At 35.7% G+C, this 24,116-nt stretch overlaps 1 protein-coding gene across 1 annotated transcript; it reads left to right on the top strand.

The window, feature by feature from the left end:
- The first annotated feature begins 2,193 nt into the window (after positions 1-2,193).
- On the top strand, positions 2,194-18,159 carry LOC136797919 (dual specificity mitogen-activated protein kinase kinase 6-like). Its single transcript, XM_067054503.1, has 12 exons — positions 2,194-2,391; positions 9,163-9,253; positions 9,441-9,492; positions 10,035-10,148; positions 10,426-10,545; positions 10,644-10,763; positions 11,130-11,181; positions 11,414-11,541; positions 12,179-12,256; positions 14,000-14,142; positions 17,110-17,155; positions 17,614-18,159. The coding sequence occupies exons 1-12, from the start codon at positions 2,385-2,387 to the stop codon at positions 17,695-17,697; spliced, it is 1,035 nt and encodes a 344-aa protein (XP_066910604.1). The 5' UTR covers positions 2,194-2,384; the 3' UTR covers positions 17,698-18,159.
- Positions 18,160-24,116: the final 5,957 nt, after the last annotated feature.

Below are 24,116 nucleotides of genomic sequence, written 5' to 3'. Positions count from 1 at the left end.
GACTAAAGATTTTTCCTCTCATCGCGCTAATCAAAGTCAATCAGCGATTCCGACCTTCCTTACTTTCTATTGTTCCTATCTATCTCTAAAGAAGGGTGTCGAAATTAGAAGACGGATGTCGACATTAGACCAAGTTACGGTAATGTTTGGGAAGAAAATATGGATAAGGCCGTTCGCATCATAAAGGAAGCCGGTAAGGGCAGGTTCCGTATGCAAATTTTTCGAGTAGCGAAATCGCGCGATCTAGACGCGGGCGTTTAGAAATACTCAAATTTACCAAAAATATTTTGCTTGATTAAAAAAGATTGAATGGGTGGAATCTTTTTTCAATGGACACAATTCTTTATTAACGAATGAAGAATCTCGTAAAGAAAAAATGAAAGCCCCGACGTTCATCTTCATTTCCCCCCTTTGTCACTTTAAAGTTGAAATTGACGTTTTTGCCTGACGCGTTCTAGCTCATTTGCACAGGGTCGGGAAAACCCGTTGCAAATGCACACAGGACCGCCCTGCCGACGCACCGGACTGTCTGGTGTATTTGTCCGGTGGCAGAAAGTATCCTTTCGCTACACCGGACGCAATAAGTCCGGCGTCAGTCCGATGTTGCATACGGGGAATTCTGGCCGCCGGACATTTATGTTTTGATTGTCCGGTGGAAAAAAGTATCCTTCTTCGACACCGGACAACCGACTTCCTTTAGTCCGGTTTAGAGATGGTCCGGTGGTAAAAAAATTCTCATTTTACACCGGACTTTCGCGTGTCCGCTGTTCGTTAAGTCCGGTGCGTCGACAGGGTCCTATGCACACCCCGTGCAAACGCAAGCGCAAGCAAGGATTTGCCTGACTAATTTTTGTTTGATTTTGTTCGAAGTTGTTCGATTGACACCGTCGTCTTGTGATGTTTCTGGATTTGAAAAAAAATGTCAACAACCTTTAATTTACCCCCCCCCCCCCACTAACGTCATGACGTTTTTCTAACCTAAAATCGATTTATGAGTGACACCCCTACTAAACCTCCTTTGAATTACCAAAATAGAGAAATAGAAAATGATTGCACCTATTAGAGGGGGGTACCCAGTGCACGAACGGCAAACTTATTTTTCACTTTTTTCGCTTACTTTTAGTTTTTACATAAATCCTTTTTGACCATCTTGTAGACAAGGTTGAAGTCCTTCTTTCAATTTGTTATCACTTTGTTTGAAAGCTTCTTCTTGGAATAATAAGTCCTTAAAGACAGTGCAACACAATGTAGACAGCGCGGCTGCAACTTCTTGTCTGCTTTTTTTCTTCCCGTCGTCAAAACAAAGGCGTAAATTTTCGAATTTTCGAACGTTCACTACAATGACTTCTGTTTATTTTTGGAAATAGCATTGGAATGTTATCTATTTTTTTTTGGCGCGAATTTCGTTCGCCCTTTGGTTCCTTACTGTTGGACGATGGTGGCAATCATACACTGGTTGATTATGATATCAAAGAAACCTTTAAAGGCGATGGTTTTTGGTTTTAAGCTAAGCTATACATTCATCTATATGCTACGGAAGTCAATATAGTTGTTCTGCAAAGTATCTTTTTTTTTTCTGCTATTGTATCGGAAACAGGCAATATTGTCATATTTCTTCAAAAAGTCTATTTTTATGGGTACCTCTACAAGATCTTGAGTTATAGGAATTCTAATCGACCTTTAGTTGTAATTTTTGGAGAGATTGCAAGGAATAGTTTGAGGATTCTGCTGCACAAAGGAAGTTTTATAGAAGTTTGTTTTTGGTTGTTTTTTTCAAGTTCAAAGACGCTCGTTCGTGCACTGGGGCCGTTCGTGCACTGGTGATATGACTCTATACCTAGTCTAGACTGATAAAGTTAGAAAAAATGCTAAAATAAAAGAGATATCTCTTGAAAATAACACCATCCCTCAATATAGATCAGTAGTTTGTGTGTTAGTGGGAAAACGTGATGACCAAAAGAAGTTTTGCTGTGATTTTTTTTCAATTTTTAAAGCCGTTTTGTTGGTTACAGCGAAGTAAACAATCAGCCATTTTGGAATCGTCTACCGTAATAATCGCATAAAATTTTTACAGAGCTTACTTTTCTTTCGTAAATGAGTTCGCTTGTTGGCTTCAGCTGCAGAAGGAAATCTGTCAGCGCGATAAGACTTCAAAGAAACTACTGCTGGAAGTAGGCTAGTAAAATTCCAAAGTTTAGGGAAAGGGAACGGAACGGAACGGACGGAAGACACTACAAACAGCTCTTGACGTCCTCGAATCACACTTTGTCAATTTTTAGAACGTTCCCCCTCTTTTCAGCATTGAATTCTGAAAGATTCAGATCTCTATATACAAGGATCAACGTGCAATGAGATGAGAATAAAAATTTCGGACATTTTCAAAGATGTCAGGTATGTGTTTTTTCAGGGCCATTTTGCGTTGTTCGTAAATTTCTTTTTGGTTGCCGACACTTTTCCCTTTGCTCACAGTTTTGTTCTATGAAGCTCACAGTCTTAAAATGAATAGACCTTTTTTCAAAGAGGCCACCCTGTTGAATAATTATGTAGTCCAGCAGAAAAACAATGATAAAACCATGCATAATTATCACAATATGCATGATACAGTAATTATGCATGGCTCTATCATTGTTTTTATGGCTGGACTACATAACCAGACGATGTCAATCGAACGGAATCGAACAAAAATTCCAATCGAATCAATCGAACGCAATCGAATGATTGCGATTCGATTGCCAAACGCAATCGAATATCAATCGAACGTAAAATTCTGGGTAAAATTCGATTGATTCGATTGATATTCGATTACGTTCGATTGATGTTCGATTACGTTCGATTGATGTTCGATTACGTTCGACTGCGTTCGACGGGTGGTCAATTAAATTAGATTCCAATTTACCTCAATTCCTTTCAAGGTGATATGGAAATCGCGAACCGGCCAAACAGCCATCGTACTCGTAGATTTTGCGGGCAACGTGACATACAGCCGTCTTTTCTTCGATTCATATCATCTCGTTTAACGCTTCAAATGTTGAACAAGAATCAACGTTAATCAACAGAATCAATTAGTCGAACCAGTCGAATGCATAAGCCAATCGAACGTAGTCGAATCAATCGAATACATTAGTCAATCGAACGCAATCGAATCAATCGAACACAGTCGAATCAATCGAATCAATCGAATCCAGGCACTAATCGAACGCAATCAAATCAATCGAGAAAATCGCGGTAATATTCGATTGACATTCGATTGCGTTCAATTGATTCGGCGTTCGATTTGTTCGATTGACATCGTCTGGACATAATTATTCAACAGGGTGGCCTCTTTGAAAAATATTATTCCTTTCTCTAAAAAAGAAGGGTGTCGGAATTAGACGAGGCGAGGGATGTCCAAACGATCCCAATCGAACGGAATCGACGATCAAACCAGTCGAACCAAATCAAACGCAATCGACCGGGTTATTTTTTTCTTGTATTTTTTGAAATTGTCTGGTACTGTTGGATTCTAGAGGAGGGGTGTCGATATTAGACCAAGTTGCGGTACGCACCACCACTAAGGGGGAAGGGGGTCTTCTCAAAAGCGTATGCTTGCTAACAGGGCACAAGTGTTACGCGTAAGCCAAATCGCGTATTATGAACAACCTCTAAATTGCTGATTACAGGAGAAAAAAAATCGAAATTCAAAATGGCAGCCAAGCCCACACTGATAACTATCAAAAATCTTTGTTTTTCAATCAGCTACCGTGAGATTGGGTAACTTGCATCAGTGGAGGCAAACATGCATAAACCTCAAATGAAAGACCTGTATTAAGTTGAAGTTGGTTTGATATTCTACGTTTGACGTTTGATATTCGTTTGATATTCTCAAATTTGCGTTTTGAAGTTTTTGTGACTACTTTTGGAACTGGAAACTATTGGAAGCCAATAGACTTTATTCTCAAGTGTGTCTGTGCAAAATTTCAGCGCTCTCCGTCGCAGTGTGCTCCCTCTAAAAATTTGTAACCGTCAAACCTCATTTCGGCCGAAATGACAAGTTGGGCTCCTGTGGGGGAGAGCGGTTATCTTTGGAATTGGAAACTATTGGAAGCCAATAGAGTTTATTCTCAAGGGTGTCTGTGCAAAATTTCAGCGCTCTTCGACGCAGTGTGCTCCCTCTAAAAATTTGTAACCGTCAAACCTCATTTCGGCCGAAATGACAAGTTGGGCTCCTTTGGGGGAGAGTGGTTATCATTGGAATTGGAAACTATTGGAAGCCAATAGAGTTTATTCTCAAGGGTGTGTGTGCAAAATTTCAGCGCTCTCCGTCGCAGCGTGCTCCCTCTAAAAATTTGTAACCGTTAAACCTCATTTCGGCCAAAATGACAAGTTGGGCTCCTGTGGGGGAGAGTGGTTATCTTTGGAACTGGAAACTATTGGCCATTTTTAGAGGGAGCACGCTGCGACGAAGAGCGCTGAAATTTTGCTTCCAATAGTTTCCAGTTCCAAAGATAACCACTCTCCCCCACAGGAGCCCAACTTGTCATTTTGGCCGAAATGAGGTTTAACGGTTACCAATTTTTAGAGGGAGCACGCTGCGACGAAGAGCGCTGATATTTTGCACAGACACCCTTGAGAATAAAGTCTATTGGCTTCCAATAGTTTCCAGTTCCAAAGATAACCACTCTCCCCCACAGGAGCCCAACTTGTCATTTTGGCCGAAATGAGGTTTAACGGTTACCAATTTTTAGAGGGAGCACGCTGCGACGGAGAGCGCTGAAATTTTGCACAGACACCCTTGAGAATAAACTCTATTGGCTTCCAATAGTTTCCAGTTCCAAAGATAACCGCTCTCCCCCACAGGAGCCCAACTTGACATTTCGGCCGAAATGAGGTTTAACGGTTACAAATTTTTAGAGGGAGCACGCTGCGTCGAAGAGCGCTGAAATTTTGCACACACACCCTTGAGAATAAACTCTATTGGCTTCCAATAGTTTCCAGTTCCAAAGATAACCACTCTCCCCCACAGGAGCCCAACTTGTCATTTTGGCCGAAATGAGGTTTAACGGTTACAAATTTTTAGAGGGAGCACGCTGCGACGGAGAGCGCTGAAATTTTGCACAGACACCCTTGAGAATAAACTCTATTGGCTTCCAATAGTTTCCAATTCCAAAAGTAGTCACAAAAACTTGAAAACGCAAATTTGAGAATATCAAACGAATATCAAACGAATATCAAACGTCAAACGTAGAATATCAAACCAACTTCAACTTAATATGACCTGTCTGGTCATTTAAATACAACTACACAGCTCCACTCGCAGCTCTACTCTACCATTTTTGTTTTGATTAAATTTTGTATTTTAATGACTAGCCAGGTCTTTCATTTGAGGGCTATGCATGTTAGCCTCCACTGATGCAAGTTACCCAATCTCACGGTATTACAGCTCAATAAATCAATGAAATAATTTGAAATAAAAAGTATTACAAACGTTGAACCTTTCATGAATCCAAATAAATAAAAGTATTTATCTAAAGTGAAGATTGCATTTCAAAATAAAACGATATCCAAACCAACTTAAAGACAGTGTCTGCCTAGCCTGGATATCCAGGCTGTAAACTATTTCACAGTCTAGTCTTTGATATTTTATGTTCTGGTTTACAGCCTGGTCTCCCTAGAGCGATTTGCATTCTCCATATGAGAATGCAGTCTGCTTGCTTGTGCTCATTTCGCTGAAGCCGTAAGGACCAATCTACACGGTGCGGAGCAATTCTGAAGCAAAAATAGGATAGTCCTCCACTTGCTAGTGAAGAGAGCGCTTTCTGTTACATGAAAACATGAAAAAGAAGAAAACAGAGGCAAGTTCATTTTCCAAGAAAACATGGTCTGATGTTTGGTCATGATAATGCATGCAAACTTGTTCATGGGCTCCGGTGTAATCTTTGGATGTTTTAAATGGTTTTAGATATTGTAAGGCTGCTTTTATTAAGTTCTGTTTTGATGCCCTGGGTTGGCTAGGAAAGTTTTGGAAACATGGGTTTGCACTTTCATTCTCTAGGGAGACCAAGCTTTATAATTTTAGAACTTTGTATGTTGAGGTAAATTTTGTTTTTTCTAAAATTTTGAGCTTGGATATCCAGGCTAGTGTCTGCCAACTAAAAATTTCTCTGCGGGGTCACTGCACTGGCAAGGAGTTACGACTTCAGACTTTAGATTCCAATTCTTGTGTAGGCTGCAACTACACTGCCAAATGATCTGTATTACAAATACTTCCAAATAGGTCCATAAGTTAAGAAAATGAAATTATCATCTAGCACGGGGGTTTTGTTTTTAAAAACAAACTTCAAAATAAAATTGTTAATGAACTTGTTACTTAAAATATCACTTACTTACATAATTTATTTATGATATAACACCCCTTTCTTAAATAAATGGCTTCTTAAAGTCTTTTATGTTTGCCGCAAGAAGGGAGAAAAATTTAATTTAATTTGATAAAGCGCTCCCACAGCATTAATCTTTGATACGCAATGCAGCAGGGTGCAAGTGTGACTAATTTTTAGATTAGGCTAGAGTTATCTCCTTTCTCTGTCCTATTTCAACAATACAATGCTTACATAGTTGACACATAATACACATTGACAGAAGTATTCTCCATGCAATGTTTAGGCTGACCCTCAAAATATTTCCTTTTCCGGTCCACCAGGTGACAACAAAAAAACACGTGGTTGGCCGCAAAAAAGATTATCTTGCTAAATTTTGATCTCAAAACTCAAATTTTGGAAGTACTCAAGGAAGCACTCGGGGGGGGGGACTCAGAGTTTCTTAAAGTTACAAAGAAAGCGAGTTGATAAAATGAGGTTTAGAGACGTTTATTAAAGTGACGAAAAAAGCGAGTGAATAAACTGAGGTTTAAAGACGTTTGTTGGGCGTTAGTAGTCTTCAAGAGGCAGGGGTGTTAAAGTCTTGTCCCCCACGCAAGGGAAAGCACGAGTTCTTCCAAAATTAATTCTTTGGTAATCAAACGCTAGAGAAGAAAACTAACTGTAGTCATTTTTCTATGACGTAAACAAAGATCTCTACTAAATTCAACACGAACCAAACAATAAAAAAAATCCAATGTCTAAACAAAAGTTCAATGTGACAAAGCTCATCGAGACCACTTTATTTGTTTCGATTATTAATTCTAAGGATTGAATTTTTTCTAATCTTTAGTTATCAAACAAAAGCGGGAATCTGATGTGAGCGTTATTTTTTCAAAGAATCCTTTACCTCCATTTGATTGGATACTTCTTTTTAAACAATCGCACAGCAATTTTTTGATTGGAAAAAAATGAAACAATTGATATCGCAGTGATTGTATGGTAAAATATTTGGCCCTTTCACGAGTGTTTGCAATTTAACAAGATAAATCAATGTGACTGATCGTCTGTAAACCTGATAAAGACCTCCACTAAGAAGTTCGAAATATTGTTTGAAATAAGATTTATATGAAGAATGATTATTGACTATTTGAACTTACATAAATGAAAAACAATGTAAATATTTTCCTGGGGGTGATTTCTTAGTTTTTCTTCTATGTCTTCATGTACGCCAGTCCGGGCAGTCTCCATATATATACCATAAGAAAGTTCATGAAACCTGCTAACTTTATTTTGAGTTTAGCAAATCCCTAAGATTGGCAAACAATCATTTTCGGCTTTTCACTTTGATCCTTTATCTGTTTCTTTTTGGGTCATGTTTGGGGCATAATAGCGAAACAGTGGTGTTCGGGCTAAGTTAAGGCAACAAAACTTTAGATTTTGCCTCTGAAAACCTGGCCTGAACATGCGCAGGGCAAGTTTGGGTCATGTTAGGGCCAAGTTGGCACCTCTACTTTCATAAGCTAAATCTTGGTACCGTTTTCAATTTCCCAACTTTCTCTTGGAAAAAATCACAATATGTGACTGACTCCAAAGGCAGTTTTAAGTAATTAGAAAATAGAAAATTCTATAATAAAATCAGCATTTTTAAGTAAAAACTCTTAATATCCCAAGTAATTTTTGATTTACAAGTGCCAGAAATTTTCCCACCTGTCAAATAAAATCCCCTCCTAATTTTACAGATTCTACCATCTGCCAAATTAATACCCGCCAAAAATTGCATTTTGGCCAACCGCCAAATTAAGTACACATCGAAGTTGATACACTTCGGCAACAAATACCTGGTTTTCTGAAAGTCCCATGCTATATTTATACAAAAAGACCATTACTACTATTGTAAACTTCTTTTCCTTTGCTTTCTTTCTTTCTGTTTCTCTTTCAAAAATTGTCTAGTCAGAACAGTCTATAAGATTCTGAGTGTTTTTCTTGGAACGTTTTAAAGAGATTCAATGTTTCTGGTTGAAATCTGAAGATCATCTCGACTCTCAAAAACAATATCAAATCTGATCAGATATAAACTGTTAGATTATTAGATAATTAACTGTCAATAAATCTTTAAAGGAAAACAGACTAAAAGTGGCCTGCAAAAAAAACAGGAACCTTTAGCTTTGCCAACTTTAAAGGCCCTAAGGCAGCTTTAATAAACAACTTACTGAATATTGCCCAACAGCCTAAGCAGAAAAAAACTGGTCACAGACCCGTAACAGAAGGTGCGGTCTTTGGGCTGATTGGCTTTTTCATTTGCTTAAAATCGCTTGGGGAGTCACATTTATATTTATTTTGTTATGATAAGATCATCTATATCAAATCCATCACCCACTCCCATCTCTAAGAGGTAACGAAATATTTGGGCTGGAAGTTGCTAAGAATTTTAGCTGTTTCAATCATGTCAGGAATCTGGGCTGTGTGAAGGTTATTTTTGAAGGGTTGTTTTAGAATTCCTTTTAATTGTCAGGTTACTAGATAAACAGTGTTCTACTTGAAATAATATTGAAAATATGATGTTATTTTTTGAAAGGGAATTTGAGAAAGGGGAATCCCCTTCTACATGATTTTCCAGGAAAAATTCAATTTGGTCACATGAATTTCACTGTCTTAAATTTTCTGTCATCTAACAAATTTTTTGATATCTCATATTTTTAAACAATATTCAATACAGATCGTACAGATGCAAACCTTTTGAGATGATTGGATGACAACTTGTTTTCACCTTTTCTATTTCTTCAGTGTTCAATCAATATATATCTTGTGTTATTGTTTTTATATACAGAGCAACCTAACAGAAGAATGGGCAAGGGAGAGAAGAAACGCCTACCAAAAATTATCATGCCTCCTGTTCACCAAACGCAGCCTCAACCAGTGTAAGAGAGTTTCACCATTTTATCTTATCATTCTCTAAATTTGCCCAATGAAGCATTTTTTTTGTATATCGATTCTGCTTCATCATTAACATTTTGTTTAACAAGCAACTACATTTTGCAATCAATGTATTTTTGTGAAAAAAAAGCTAAAAAACTTGTTTAGTAGGAACATCTCTATTGTTTTTAGAAATGCTCCAAGGAATTTATCAGATAGAACCACATTAACTGTGAACAGCCAGGTAAGTAGTACGGCTTAATGAATAATATTTGACTCATTAAAACAATGTGTGACCAATCAAATTTAAAGAAAGTAATGGGATACTTAATTGAAATCTCACAGACTTTCATAGTGGTACAAGGGTATCAGCTATTGAGTTTAAAGGCAAAGGGGCTAGAGAGGAATCTTCAGCCTTTCTCCCCTTAATTTTTACCCTGCTTCTATGGGATGCCTGATTAGACTTTGCCCTTTTTTGTTCTCACACAATTCGTTTTTCGAAACCAGCACTGTAATCATTTAAAGTTCATCGATTCATTTATTGTCAATCTGGTGTTTGTGTGAAAACCATGCAGACCTGGCGTTTTTGATGAGAAATAATTAGATTCATTTCCCATCCAAGAGTTTCGTTAGCCCCTTTTGCACTTCAAATTCAATGGTATCAACCCCCTCACAGATATGACATCCCCTATTTTTTACTCCACTCCTTCCCCTAATAGGAATGTGTTAGTGCTTTTAGTACCTGTCATAAAAATGTCTATTGAATTTTCACTTTTTTTATTTCAGGATTACCCATGCAGTACTGACGATTTGATAGAAATATGCGAGCTTGGTCGTGGGGCCTATGGCGTTGTAGAAAAAATGAGACATAAACAAACTAACATAGAAATGGCTGTGAAGGTTTGTTCATTCTCAAAATCCCAGATCTTGATTGAAAATCTTCATCTCTCTTCTTGTTTTTTAGATTGAACTGATTTTAGACTTTACTAAAAAGCATTGTTGCTATCTATCAATTTATTTTAGCCCATTAGACCTTCATATGCAACGTCTAAGAACTTCATGAGAATTTACAATAAAAGTGACAAGTTATAGATTTAACTTTTACTTACACACATATTTTTATGACTTCAAATCAAATTCTAGACTGTTATATTTGGTATCTTTGTTTATTTTATAGCGTATTAGGCACACAGTCAACACGACAGAGCAAGGTCGTTTATTAATGGATTTAGATGTTTCAATGAGACTTAGTAATTACCCCTATGCAATCCAGTTTTATGGTGCACTCTTCAAAGAGGTAAGTCTGATCTATTTTTTTCAGGATATTCCTAAACTGAATAAATTTTGTAAATATGTACAAACAAGGTGCTCATGTTAATCTTTTGTTTTTCCTAGGGAGATGTTTGGATATGCATGGAACTCATGAAAACATCATTCGATAAATTTTATAAAAAAGTTGCAGAGCAAGAAGGGGCTTTGATACCTGAAAAAGTACTGGGAAAAATATCCTTCGCTGTAAGTGTTCTTTGTTTTTTTGATTCGTGTTTTTAAAATTCCAGTCCTTCTTTCATAGCAGATCCATCCTGCGCAAACCACGCTCTGCTCTAAAGTGATGGCGTAAATTTGACAATCTGACCTGGTTGTTCAGCTAAAACAATCAAAACCGCGTCACCCCTTACAAAAGTGAAAGTGCCTGGTCATTCAAATTGGTTTTTTTATGTTTTATCAAAATAAAAAGTCAAGTGCAAGGAACATGCATATATATCCCTTCAAATTACACAATTAAATCAAGTCACAGTCAGTTTAAGATCGATTCTTGACTATTTTTAACACAGGTGTTTCTTAAAAACGAAATTCTTATATAAATACTTGCTTTTTCAGGTTGTTTCTGCATTGGAATATTTACATAGTAAAATGAAAGTAATCCACAGAGGTGAGATAATTATTCGGTTAAAGTTGTTCCCAAAGAGAATGAAAATTTGGGTAAAGTTCTTCGAAAAATTCTCAATCCCTTATAATTAATTACGAATTCATCAGAGTAAGCATTCACCCACGACTTATAACTTGTTATCGAAGCTTATAAATATAGCTGAATCTATAGATTTTATCATTCCCTGAGGATGGAAATCTTGATTGTTTTTTATTTACGATGAAATCTTTCTTAGATGTCAAACCATCCAATATATTAGTTAATGATAACGGAGAGATCAAATTATGTGACTTTGGAATCAGCGGACAACTGGTTGACTCTCTGGCAAAAACCCTTACAGCTGGCTGTAAGCCCTATATGGCTGTATGTTATAAAATACTTATACTTTACTGATAACTCCTGTTATTATACTGTCTCTCTCTTTTCATCCAATGCAAGTTCTATACGCTCTTAAATCACCTTTTGATTGATGTTAAACTTTCTCATTCCCAGGGGAAACATTCCAGGTGCATTTCCAGGATCTTTCTGATGTTTTTCCCAGGTATACTGGAAAAATAGTTTTTTTGCTGCGTGCAAATACGTATAGATAACACACAATGACCTTGTGACTGACCACCTTATAAGTCGAAGCTATCTATAATTTTCGTATCTACCCAGAGCGTTGGTTTTTTACGTTGTTAAAGTGGCAATAGGAAAGCTTTGCCGTGAATGAGAAAGTTTAAGCCATTCTATGTTATATTTGACGGTTGAGTCTGTCAGGTTCACGAACTAAATAAATCAAATTCGATAAAAAAAAATTCTTCTTTGGAAGTGTTTACACCGCAACAAAAATTACAACTTCCAAGCAAAATCAATAAGTAGTGAAAAAGAATTTCGTCATCGGTAATATAGCAAGTTAGAAAAGACTTCCCTAGGGTAGGGCGATTCTCTGAGGTTTCCACTGCGTTAAGGTAACATTAACTTTAAAAGTAATTAAATCAAGATACATTTTACATTTCAGCCTGAACGTATCAACCCAACGAAGGGACAACATGGTTATGATATACGTTCTGATGTGTGGAGCTTAGGAATTACCATGGTTCGTTTGAATGATTTTTTCACTCATATTGTCAAGTTCAGTTGAGCTAGAATCTGAGAATGTCTGTATGTCAGTCAGTTAATCTGTCTGTCACCTCAAAACTTTAGGGCAGACTGGAGACTTCAAAAATGGTCCAATTCGGCTGAAATTTTGTACACTTGCTCCTTGGGTGAATATCTGGGGGTGTTTTTTTCATTTTTTCAAAGTTTTCTTATTGTTACAATTGGGCCTACGAGTAATTTAGAAGATACTGAAGTTGATCCAGTGCGGTTAGCACGTTCGACAGTTTTGTCACTGTTGCTACACGTTTTGGATGAAATTAATACAATGGGCTCTCTTTAACTCGAACCTCTATAACTGGAATGTCTCCTTATTTCGAACAAGTTTCATGGTCCTTTTAGTTAACTATGCCTTATAAGCCTGACTCTATAACTCGATATTTCTTTAACTCGAACAGATTTATGTTCCCCGCGAATTATGGAGTTATGGAGACTCCATTGTATAAATATCAGTTTTCTGATTTGTTTACATACAGGAGTCGTCAATTTTTATCGCTAATTTTTAATGCGTAATTTAGATCACAAATCTGTGACGTACTTTTCAACATTGCTAACAGAACTTTTGGACGCGTGCATTTTAAAAACAATTTTTCTTCACCTTTCATTTCTGAAAGGTTAAATAAATAAGTTTAAACAGACCTGAAATCTGTTTCCACCATAAAATTTGAAGATTGCGTTGTATTTTTGTGTCATTGCACTAGCAAGCAGGTCGGAATATTGTTTGAAAATATTTATAAAAAAAAATGTTTAAAAATTCGCGAAATTCACGACATTTACTTTCTCGAATTTAACGGAAAAACATTTTTTGTGAGCATGAACTTTCGCGAATCAAGACGCAAAATTGAGAATTTTCACATGAAGAAATGGCTTAGAAGGACAAATACTTCTTGGATTGGCTTGAAACATTTGTCCTTTGACTTATTAGTCTTTTAGCAGGCTAAAAAGTGCCATAAAAGTTACATTTTATTCAAAGTTTGAAGTTTTACAGATTTTCCATTTTGTCAAGAATTTTTCGCGAGCATAAACTTTCGCGAATGGCCTCTCCTAGAATTTTTAAAGACATTTACTTTCGCGAAAAGGGCCAAAATTCGCGAAGATCGCGAAAGTTTGTGCTCGCGAAAGTTTGTACGTCTAAAGTAGCTGATTGGTTGTAAGTGACGTAAGATCAGTCAATACGTCACTTTCAGCTGTTGGGTCTGTGGAAGACGTGGCAATGCACATCATGAGTACTCTTTGCTATTCATGATATGCACCACTGCAATGACTTCACGAAATTATGCAACTTTTCTGTTTTTGTTCCATCCAATACGTCACTTATACGTCACTTAAACAATTGAAAGTGACGTATTGGGTGGAACAAAAACAGAAAAGTTTTAAAAGTTCTCAGAAGACTCTCCAGTGGTGCTTATCATGAATTAGTGTATTCAATTAGTGAGGTTTCCACATGGTAGCAAAAAAGAGTACACGCTTAAAGCGAATGTATTTATTGTTTATTTTAACTCGCATAAGAATGACCATGGAAATATATACTATAGTCCGTTCGTTTTAAATGCGTACTCTTTGCTACGGTGTAGAAACCATGTCAGCGTGATTCAGACTAATTCCCTTGGGACTGGTTTCCACTTGGTAGCAAAAAAGAGTGCACACTTCAAGCGAATGTATTTTAAATTATATTTCAATCCAGGTCGAACTGGCATGTTTGAAATTCCCCTACAGCAGGTGGACAACACCTTTCGATCAATTAAAAGCAGTGGTAGAGGAGCCTTCGCCTACGATACCATCCGAACATAATTATTCTGATGAACTTCATCAATTTATTTCACTTTGGTAAGAACTTTCTCTTTTGCTTGGCTAGTTAGGTTGTTCCATTTAGTATCCATCCAGGGCAGTGAAAATATTCCAAGTCAAAAATAATTCTTGAAAATATTGGATACCCCTCGGAGAAATGGTAGAAATGCAAAAATTGTCCATGGAAATTGAGTTCTGGAATAAATTTCACCTGCTGAAAAATTCAATAAGGTCTCTGGAAATTCAACACTTTTCATTTCACTTCTGGAAACTCTTCTCGGATAACCCGCTGGAAAGATTCGTCCACCCCCTGTATGGATTAAAGATGGAATGGCCTATTGTCTGAGAACTTTTCTTTGAATAGCTTTTTTATTCAACTTTTTTTATTGTTCAGGGTTATTTTGTAACTTTGTCTGCCCAGCAATCTCCGACCAGGGATTGACATTTTTGATAAAGTAATGCCTACCTTAGTAGGGGGCAAACCTTTAGAACCCGTGACATCTTTTATGGTCCAGGTCCATTTCAAAGAATGAAGTATTTGAAGACGTTCCTATTAAAGTATAGGAAACTTTTTTAGGACTCAAAAACTGACTTCGATTGAAATAAGCTTTGTTTTTTGGACCTACCCCGGTCGAGGTCCTATAAATTAACCGTTGTATGTTAGTTCGTTCGTTCGTTAGTTACCAGCTTTTCTCGAGATTGGCTCATTAGTTTTTTCTGATTTTTTGCACAAAGATGCATAACTATAAACCCTCGAATGTGACGGAGCCCGATTTTCGGAAAAACATTTTTTTGGCCAAATTTGAGCCAAAAACGGCTAAAAAACGGGTTTTTTGGACTTTGTGAAAAATTGGATCATTAATTTTTTCTGATTTTTTGTATAAAAGTAGGGTACCATCATAGGTAAAAGATGGCTCAAGCAGATTTTTGTAAAAAAAAATTTTGGCTCAAAAAACGCATGTTTATCTATAAAAATCACTATTAATAAGTATACATCAATGTTCTTAGTCAAATTACTCATTTTTTTTATGAGATAGATGTTTTTTTTGCTCACGAGGGCTTACTTTTGAAGAATATGTGTGTTTAGACATGAAATTTTGGCTGCTTGGCGTGTTTTTATAGAAAAACTGGCCAAATTCGATATTTTTTTATAAGCACATTATCAATTACTTAGGTATTAGCTTTTCTCGAGGTTGGCGCTTTCATTCTTTATGATTTTTTGCACAAAGATGCATAACTATAAACCCTCGAATGTGATGGAGCCCGATTTTTGAAAAAAGAATTTTTTGGGCAAATTTGGGCCAAAAAACGGCTAAAACGGGTTTTTTGGACTTTGTGAAAAATTGGATCATTAATTTTTTCTGATTTTTTGTATGAAAGTAGGTAAAAGATGGCTCAGCAGATTTTTGTGAAAAAAAAAATTTTGGCTCAAAAAACGCACGTTTATCTATACGAATCACTATTAATAAGCATACATCAATGTTCTTAGTCAAATTACTCTTTTTTTATGAGATAGATATTTTTTTTGCTTGCTTGAATATGAAAGAATATTTAAAGAGCATGAAATTTTGGTTTCTAAACGGTTTTTTATAAGAAACTAACGACCAATTTTAATAGATCGTCACTATTTGTGTTCTGAATGATTGTTTAATGGTCACGCTCACTTAGATATCAATTATATATGTGTTAAATGCATAACCAGGTAGGTCCATAAAAGTATCACTTGTTTTATAAGTTTTGGGTTTTAATGTCAAAATGTCAAATTTTTGGGGTAAGGGGTTTTGCCTGTGATGACGTTTTTGGATCCTAAAAAAAGTTTTCAAGGCCTCAGCAGAAACCCCCCCCCCCCATCGAGAAAAATTCTCTAAATACTTCATTCTTTGAAATGGACCAGGTTTGGTTGCGTCGTATAAAAAATGTCAAGGGTCCAAAGGGTTTGTCCCCCTACTGTCCTACTACTGTTTTTATACTGGTATACCCGTCAGCACAGCTTACTATATCTAGCTATATGTACCTACCATTAAGTTATAGCCGAAGGCTAGAGTCGAATCCCCTATATTTAGGCTTTATCCTACAAAAGTTGCGTGGCTCGCGTGGTTTTCAAACAAACGCTGGATTGGAATTTACCCCCAGAATTCGAAAAATGTAAAAAGGAGCTCGATTAAACCAGTCGTCCGAAATACGTCGTACATTTTAAGGCTCCACTTTTTCTTGCTTGGGAAAGGTTGAAGATTCCTCTTTAACATATTTGGCTTGATACTCAATTGTACTAACTTTGTCAAGAGAGTCTTTATTTGAAAGATCGGGAAAAGCTTTTATTCATGAGATATATGCACCATTGCAATGTCTTCCACGGACTCAATAGCTGATTGGTTGAAATGACGTATTGACCAATCAGTTGTTGGGTCCGTGATGTAATGTCAGAAGACATCGCAATGGTGCATATCACGAATACTTGTATAATCTTGCTCACATTTGCTATTTCGGAAGTATCATCGCAGTGTGATAGCTACTCCTATCTAATTATTGAATGGTGAATTATGTCAAACCTTCTTCCTTGCAATAGAAAATTCTACATAACATGGTTTGAGAGCAGATCATTTTATTTTTGCAAAAAGATATAGCTCTCGTTTTGCATAATACACGATCTCGCTGTTAGTGATTCGCACATGAATACTTCCCCCCCTGTTTGATATTCTCAGTATAGGTCAACGAGAAAAGGCTTTGAAAGGATAAACAGTTAAATATTTAAAAGGCACTTGCTGTTTTTTAACGTTTTTTGTGTTTTAATACTGGAGAGAGCTGAACTGTGTTATTCGTTTCTTTAAATATTGGAAAGCTCTATCTACACTGTCAGTGTTTTTGAAATATAATAGTTTTAGTTTTGAGGGCGATCTATTCGGGTAGAGAGTTTTTTGAATGTCTCTTTTTTAAATAAAAACTTGTCGTCTAATCAATTGATTGTATCGATATTTTGTATGAATTTCTGACTTTTCCTATTTTCAGTTTGAAGAAGAACTTCCTGGAAAGACCAAAATATGACACTCTATTGGTACGTTAAGCGAAACAATCTGTGACTAAATATTGTGGCAAGAACTCCCCCCCCCCTAGTATAAATGTTGATGGGTGGAAAGGCTGCCACCAGAAAAAGCTCAAATCAACCCTGATTTTAGGGGGGGATTTTTTAAGAAATTGCAACATATTTTGTCACTGATTGTAGTTGATTAGTTATATATATCCGGCCTGGACTTAACCCTATTAAAAAAATTGAAAATCGCAATTAAGATAAAATTTTCATGTTTATTCTTGCCGTCTGCTGATTTTTTACTGGAATGTCATTACTGTCATTTTAGACATTTATATCTATTTGCAGCCATCATAGTTTCGACTTTTAGACTAGAAATAGCTTTCAAATTCACGTTTCTTTACACGATATTACCTCGCTTATCTCCAAGCATCAAACAACAGTCAGAGTTATATACTTATCGTATTTTGTTCCTTTTTTTTCAGACGGACTCATTCATCCTGACTCACGAGAAAACACCGGTTAACGAAATCGCAGGCTTCGTTCAACCCATCCTGGACCAAGTATGAATGACTAAACGTCACATGTCAATCAAATGACGTCATATGACGTAATCTTTTCGAAAATGGGAGTGTCTTTACAATTCAAGTTTTTTTGGCAAATTGTGCTGGCTATGACACTGCTTGGCTTAAATGACGTCACTTTCTATAAGAAATCGAACCACAGAAATTCATCGAATGAATATACCTACCAGCCCTCGTGTCGTATAGAACTCTATAAAAGCGGACCGGACTTCAAGTTTACTGGGACCGAATGACACCAATCAGTCTCAAGTCAATATTATGACTCTCACAGCTTTTAGAAATATTTGACGTCATTCGATCTCGATAAACTCGGGTCCAACCCCCTTGAGTTGATTGGTTTTATTCAAAGCCTAAAAGGCCTGAGCTTTAAAGACATTTGTTACATTGTTAGTTCGATGTAAATCGAATATTTTTTATAGTTTTTTGTGGAGAAAGCGAAATGAATTATGGGAATGTTGCATTGCATTGCTTGGCAATGTTAGTGCTTAGTTTTCATCTTTCGTCAAATCAGCTTTTTCTTGTTAAACGTTGTTTAGCTCTAGTTTAGACGGCCCATCTTTTGCCCTGCCTATTCTGATTGTGAATTAAAGTGGGCTGTCTAAAGTCAAAGCAATGTCCTCTTTTGACGCTAATGCAATATTGTCTTCTTTCAAACTTTTCCAGCTTTTCCAAGCAAAGATTTTAACTACCAAGTTTGTGCCCTCTTTCTATCTACTCTAACAATTAAAATAGGCTGGGCAGAAAGTCGGCTGTCTAAATTAGAGCTTATTGGGCAACGGTTTAAAGCGTAACAAGCCCACTGACCTTTATAAACCTGGATTAAGCTGTATCCGCTATTTTTGATCGGCATTTGTTTTTAAGTGGTACCCACACAAAGAAATGTAGACCTAGCGCTATCGATGCATTTACACCGCTGTTGAGTAGTGCTACCATTAGGGTGCTATTTTTGCTGCTTTGCCTCATATTGAGCTCAGTGACAAGGCCATACTATTATGTTGCCTGCGTACTTGTCTTCGTATAAGCTTTTATTATTGGGTTGAAACTTTTTTCAGGATTCATTTTTTTCCCTTTTTAGAAATTTTATATGTGACGTTTGTTTGTATTTTGTTTTTATTGCTTCGAGTCTAAAAATCTTTATCTACACACTTTTTTAAAAAAGAGCTTATTCATAAAAATTAATTTGCCAAAGACCTGCTGTATTTTTTACTTTTTCTTTTTCAAGAGGATAAAAATGTTACCTGTCAGGCTAAATACAGGTGACTTTATATGATTAGTTTTCTGTTGAACTTCGCTGCTGTCGTTTTTTATTGAAATTGGCTTAACTTAGGAATTTTTTTGTTACCCTTATTATCTAATAATTCCTTTATAATTTACTGAACCAAAAAAAAAATCTTTTGTACATTTTACAATTTAAAGGAAACATGAAAAAATGAGACATTATTTTCTTGAACATTCTTCTTCCAAGATAATTTAATTTGGGCCTTCTGGTAAGTTGATTTTTCATAAGAAGAGCTTTATGACTATGAAAAACAACAAGAGGGCTAACTTTAGCGAAACTGAGACCAGCAAAACCTAAAAAAGAATCAAGGTAGATAGATCTAAATGGTACATTTTTGAGAAAAAATTTAGATTTGAAAATTTTCCAATTCATGATATGCAACACTGGAGAGTCTTCTGAGAATTTTCAAAAATTTCCACCCACTACGTCACTTTTTCTTGTTTAAGTGACGTACTGGGTGAAAAATTTCAAAAGTTCTCAGAAGACTCTCCAGTGGTGCATATCATGAATAAGATGCTACTTTAATCTTTTTGAGTTGGGAGGGGCTAGAAATAAATTTCATTTCTCTTATCGTTTCAGGAAAAATGTAAAAGAGAACTTATAAATTTTAAAAAGGATAATGTTGTTTTGATCATTATTTTAAAAATCAAAAACTTAAAAATGAAAACTACCATATGCTACCGGGCCACTGAATCGCGCCATCCAGTCTATCAACAAGTCTACCTCGGGCTAGTATGTATTCTGATAGAGGGGATAGTTTTAACACACGGATAAAATGTAAACACAAATGGGGAGATGGAGTTATTACAAGCTCTTGTTTGATTTGGTTGGTCGTTAACCAGTAATAAAACAATGTGTTACTTATTCTAAAGAACCCGGCATTTTTATTACTTTAAATGACCAATAGACCTTATAGGAGTTTTTGATTTTTCTAAAAAAGCGATGCATTGTGGGATTGTTTCGAGTGTATTACAATAGAAATCTCTTAGGAATTCCTCGAGAGAATTCTATTGTAATCAACCAGAAACAATCCCACAATGCATCACTTTTTTAGAAAAATCAAAAACTCCGATAAGATCTAACTTGTTACTTTATTCTAAAGAACGCGTCATTTTTATCACGTCAAATGACCAATTATCAAAGTATCTTATAAAAACTCCATCTCATGTGGGATAAAAATGTCAAAACACTTTTCAAAGAAATATTGATTGATAGACAACTTTATACTTGATATATTATAACGTGATGAAAGTCAATACTCCGTTAATCGAATTTCCAAGTCCAAATCACTTCTCAATATGAAGGAGGTGTTTAAATCATTTAGCTTTATAAAAACTCTTGAGTCTGTTTGGTTAGTGGGTTCAATCGATCAGAACGACCTCTAGTCAGTAGCGTGGTGGATCGAATAAAATTCGGGCAAACTGGGGAGGCAATTTTAGAAGATTTTGATTTCGGCGCCGGTATGAAAAGTAAATATTTTTTGAAAAATGACGCGAGCAAAGTGAGCACGAAAATTTTTTGGGTATTTTCTCTCTTTTTGGCCGAAAACTGCCATATCTAAGGTGTAAAAGAGCAAAGGGGCACCGAAATTAGTAATTAGAGGCGTCTTTTTGCACCCTTTGTATTTCAGCGCCCCTTTGAAAAACCTCCGCTTGGGGGGGTATTTGCCACCATGCCACCTGCCACCACGTTACTGCCTCTAGTAGTGGTCTGGACGATTTTTTTTTTTACGATTTGAATAAAACCATTTAAATTACTCAGATGTACACGCTATTTCATTAGGATTAAGCTGATTGATATACCATATAGATTCAAAAGGGAAATTGACAACCCCTGTTAATTGGCTTTCAAATATGTGTTAAACCCGATGTTAAACCCTATCTCTTTCTCCATTTCACTTAAGGAATTTATGCGCAGACTCGAAAGATTAAGGTATACTATCTGTTTGTAGGTGTTTTTTTAATAGTGAACAAACTTATCGAAAATTTAAAGACACTTTTTGGGGATGAAATTTCTATCGAAATCCCAATGGGGATAGAAATTCTATTATTTGCAAGTCAAAAAATCGATGATTTTGGAGTGTAATTTTTTTCCATCGAATTTAACATAAGGATGAAAATAAATTCAAAGCCAATGAGGCTGAAATTACAAAGTGTTTTTCCCACCGGGGAAGAAATTTTGTTCAAATTCTTTCAGTTCGGCAGAGGTTCCAACAGGCCTGTGACACAGGGGTGTATTTATCTACTGTATGAAAAATCTAATCATGTTTTTGAGATTTCCGAACTTTTAATTTGCTTTAGATAGTTTGAAGTTGAGAAGTAAACGAATTACTGAATTACGAAAGATTCGTTCGAATTCAGATAATTTTGAGCAATTTTGGCTAAATTTTCGTGGTTCTAACAAAAAAGGACGTAATATTCCATACGAGGAGAGACAAAATTGGGAAAAACTACACCTTTTTTATAAGAACAAACTATATGAGAACATAAGGCTTCGATGGCCAAAATGTTAAGAACAAGTTAAGAACATTTTAAGGCTTTGTGAGAACTCTATTTCATAAGAAATTGAACAAAAATACTCACAAAATGGTGAAAATAGGAACATGTTTGATACGTATTTATGCTTGATCGTCTCAAAAAGTTAAGAAAATCCGAAGTTTTCAAAAACTTTAATTGATTTTATAAAAAAAAGTGTATAAGAAGAGAAGGAATGTTCAAACAGACTGCCTACACTATTGATTGTCGAATTCATTGGTTTTGAATGAAAATACATGCGATAAAACAATTAATCATTATCAAACCATTTCGTCAGATTTAATCTTACTTGCTCAAACAGAATGAATCTTGTGCACGTAGATTAAATCAAGTTGAGAAAAGGCAGGTAGTAATGATGGATACGACTTTATCCCTTGAATTTCTTGAAAGTCCTACTATACACGTTTTTTTATAAGAACATCTAAAATTTTTGAAGCCTTCGGATGTTCTTAACTTTTTGGGTTTTAAGCCTTAAGATATTCTTGAAATGTTCTTCTTTTCACCATTTTGTGACCATTTTTTTACCCATTTTCCCAAAAGAATCGGTTGTTTTCGAGTCTGCAAAGCCTTAAAATATTTTTAACCTGTTCTTAGCATTTTGGCCAAGTCTTATGTTCTTATAGTTTGTTCTTATTGAAAAAAAGACGTTTATGATCACCTTGCCTAGTGTATACATGAAAAAGATTAAATAAATACAGTATCCCTGTCTTATCAATCATGGTGGAAAATTTTGTTTCGAGCTCAAAGTTTTTTCAGCATTCATAGTTTGGATCAATCAAACTGCTTCCATCTGCCTCCATTCTTGTGGGTGGAGGTATGGATTTGGGTTTGGTAGGGACCAAACTCAAACCCAGTCCCTTAGTTCACTTTTTATGATTACGTCAATTAGTAAAATTAAAGGTTTTGTTTTTACATTAGTGTTTCTTAAAGATTAAATTCCTCAGTACAGTGTTTCTTTTTTTGCAATATCCCAAATATATAATGAAAGCACTTTAAAAGGATAATCCAAACTCGAACCCAGTCCCTTTGTTCGTTTTTTTTTTTATGATTCTGATAGCGATTGTTTCACATTAATCAGTGAAATCTAAAAGTGGTACAAGTGGCTCTGGGTACGAGATTGGGTAGGGGCCTAAATTGATCAATTATTTTTGTATGCAAATATATCTTGCTTAAGGCTTGTATCTCGAGAAGATATACAAGCTTTTATATAATCCTCTTTCATGGGAAAACTTTCTCGTTTCAGTTTTCCGCTAAACGACATTCAAAGATCAATTAATATGGCCTGCAATCAATGGAATATTCTTTACATTAATTGCTTTTTTATGACCTTCCGAATTGTAGCAATCAACTCAAAATTGAATGCAACATCAGAATGCAATCAAATAGAAAATTGTTGTTAATTTTGGTGCATTTAGCACTCCATTGCTATTCCTTAATATCCTGAAATGAAAAATTGATTCCTGTTTTTAAAAAATACGGAACTCATCAAGGAATTCCGCTAATATTCTACCCTTATAACTCGGATTTTAAAGGCTTCCTTCGATTCTCATTTTTTTAATTTCAGGGTAAAAAAAAATGAAGTTCTCCAGCATACCTGAGTATATAAACATGCTGCAGTAGAGAGGATTCTGATTCTTTAAACACTTTCGTAAGCTGTATTTGTTCTAAATGTTGACATTAAAACAATTTTTTGTTTATCCTTGTCCCGTCAACTCCCTTTTATTTTGAACTCAAATTACAATATTTCTATTACCATGCATCATGAAATAAATTATGCTACATTTTAATAGAGAGAACAATAGATGGAACAATTTTAATGTATGACTAATTAATGTGCATTCAAATGACCATAAAAGTCTTATTCCAACCGGATACACTCCAGCAAGGTGTATTTCTCTTCAAAACACAAACAAACACAGATTCTTTTTTATACAAGCACACTTATAATATTGTTATTTTCATGTCCATAAAATTTCAGTTATTGTTTCAAATGTTGGGAGCACCTCAAGGAGATTCTCGACCGCTTAACTCCAATTTTAGGGTTTATACCCTATTTTTACTAGTGTGACTCTCAATTTGCCTTATATTCCGCCGGGATATTCCGCCATGCCAGCCAGGCTCAGCATTGTTCTTTAAATAAATATTTTTAACCTCTTTCCATTTTTGAGCCTCATTGTTCTTAAACAAGATTGTTCTTGAGAAAAAGAATATATCGCAGCTCAGTGATCTTTGGTATATTCGGTTAGTACCTTTAACAACACGAACTTTTATACACTTAAAAAAACATTACACTCCGATAACGATTGCCAAAATTGTCAGGATGGAACCCGAATTCCCAAAAAGAAATTACTCCTGGTGGTGTTTAAGGAAAAGTCTGTTGTTAACTTTTGAACCTTGGATTGAATGTCTACTAAATTATTGTACAATTATTTCTCATTTTTTCGCAGATCCTTTCGTGAGAACTTTTCTTATGTGAATTGTTTTATGCGAGAAAATTCAGTGGTTAAATTTGGTATTTGACTTATATTACTTTTGAGGTTAGCTTATCATGACAAGATCTCAATTTGACAACTTTTTATAAGAACAGTAAT

This window comes from Clytia hemisphaerica, unplaced genomic scaffold, assembly GCF_902728285.1.
Source record: "Clytia hemisphaerica strain Z4C2 unplaced genomic scaffold, Clytia hemisphaerica genome assembly, whole genome shotgun sequence".
In the NCBI taxonomy this organism is placed as follows: domain Eukaryota; kingdom Metazoa; phylum Cnidaria; class Hydrozoa; order Leptothecata; family Clytiidae; genus Clytia; species Clytia hemisphaerica.
This window is presented reverse-complemented; position numbering and strand designations above follow the sequence as displayed.

Coding starts and splice junctions, on each gene's coding strand:
- LOC136797919 (XM_067054503.1), top strand. Junction 11,182..11,413: donor AATGAAAGTAATCCACAGAG/GTGAGATAATTA, acceptor AATCTTTCTTAG/ATGTCAAACCATCCAATATA. Junction 17,156..17,613: donor CAAAATATGACACTCTATTG/GTACGTTAAGCG, acceptor CTTTTTTTTCAG/ACGGACTCATTCATCCTGAC.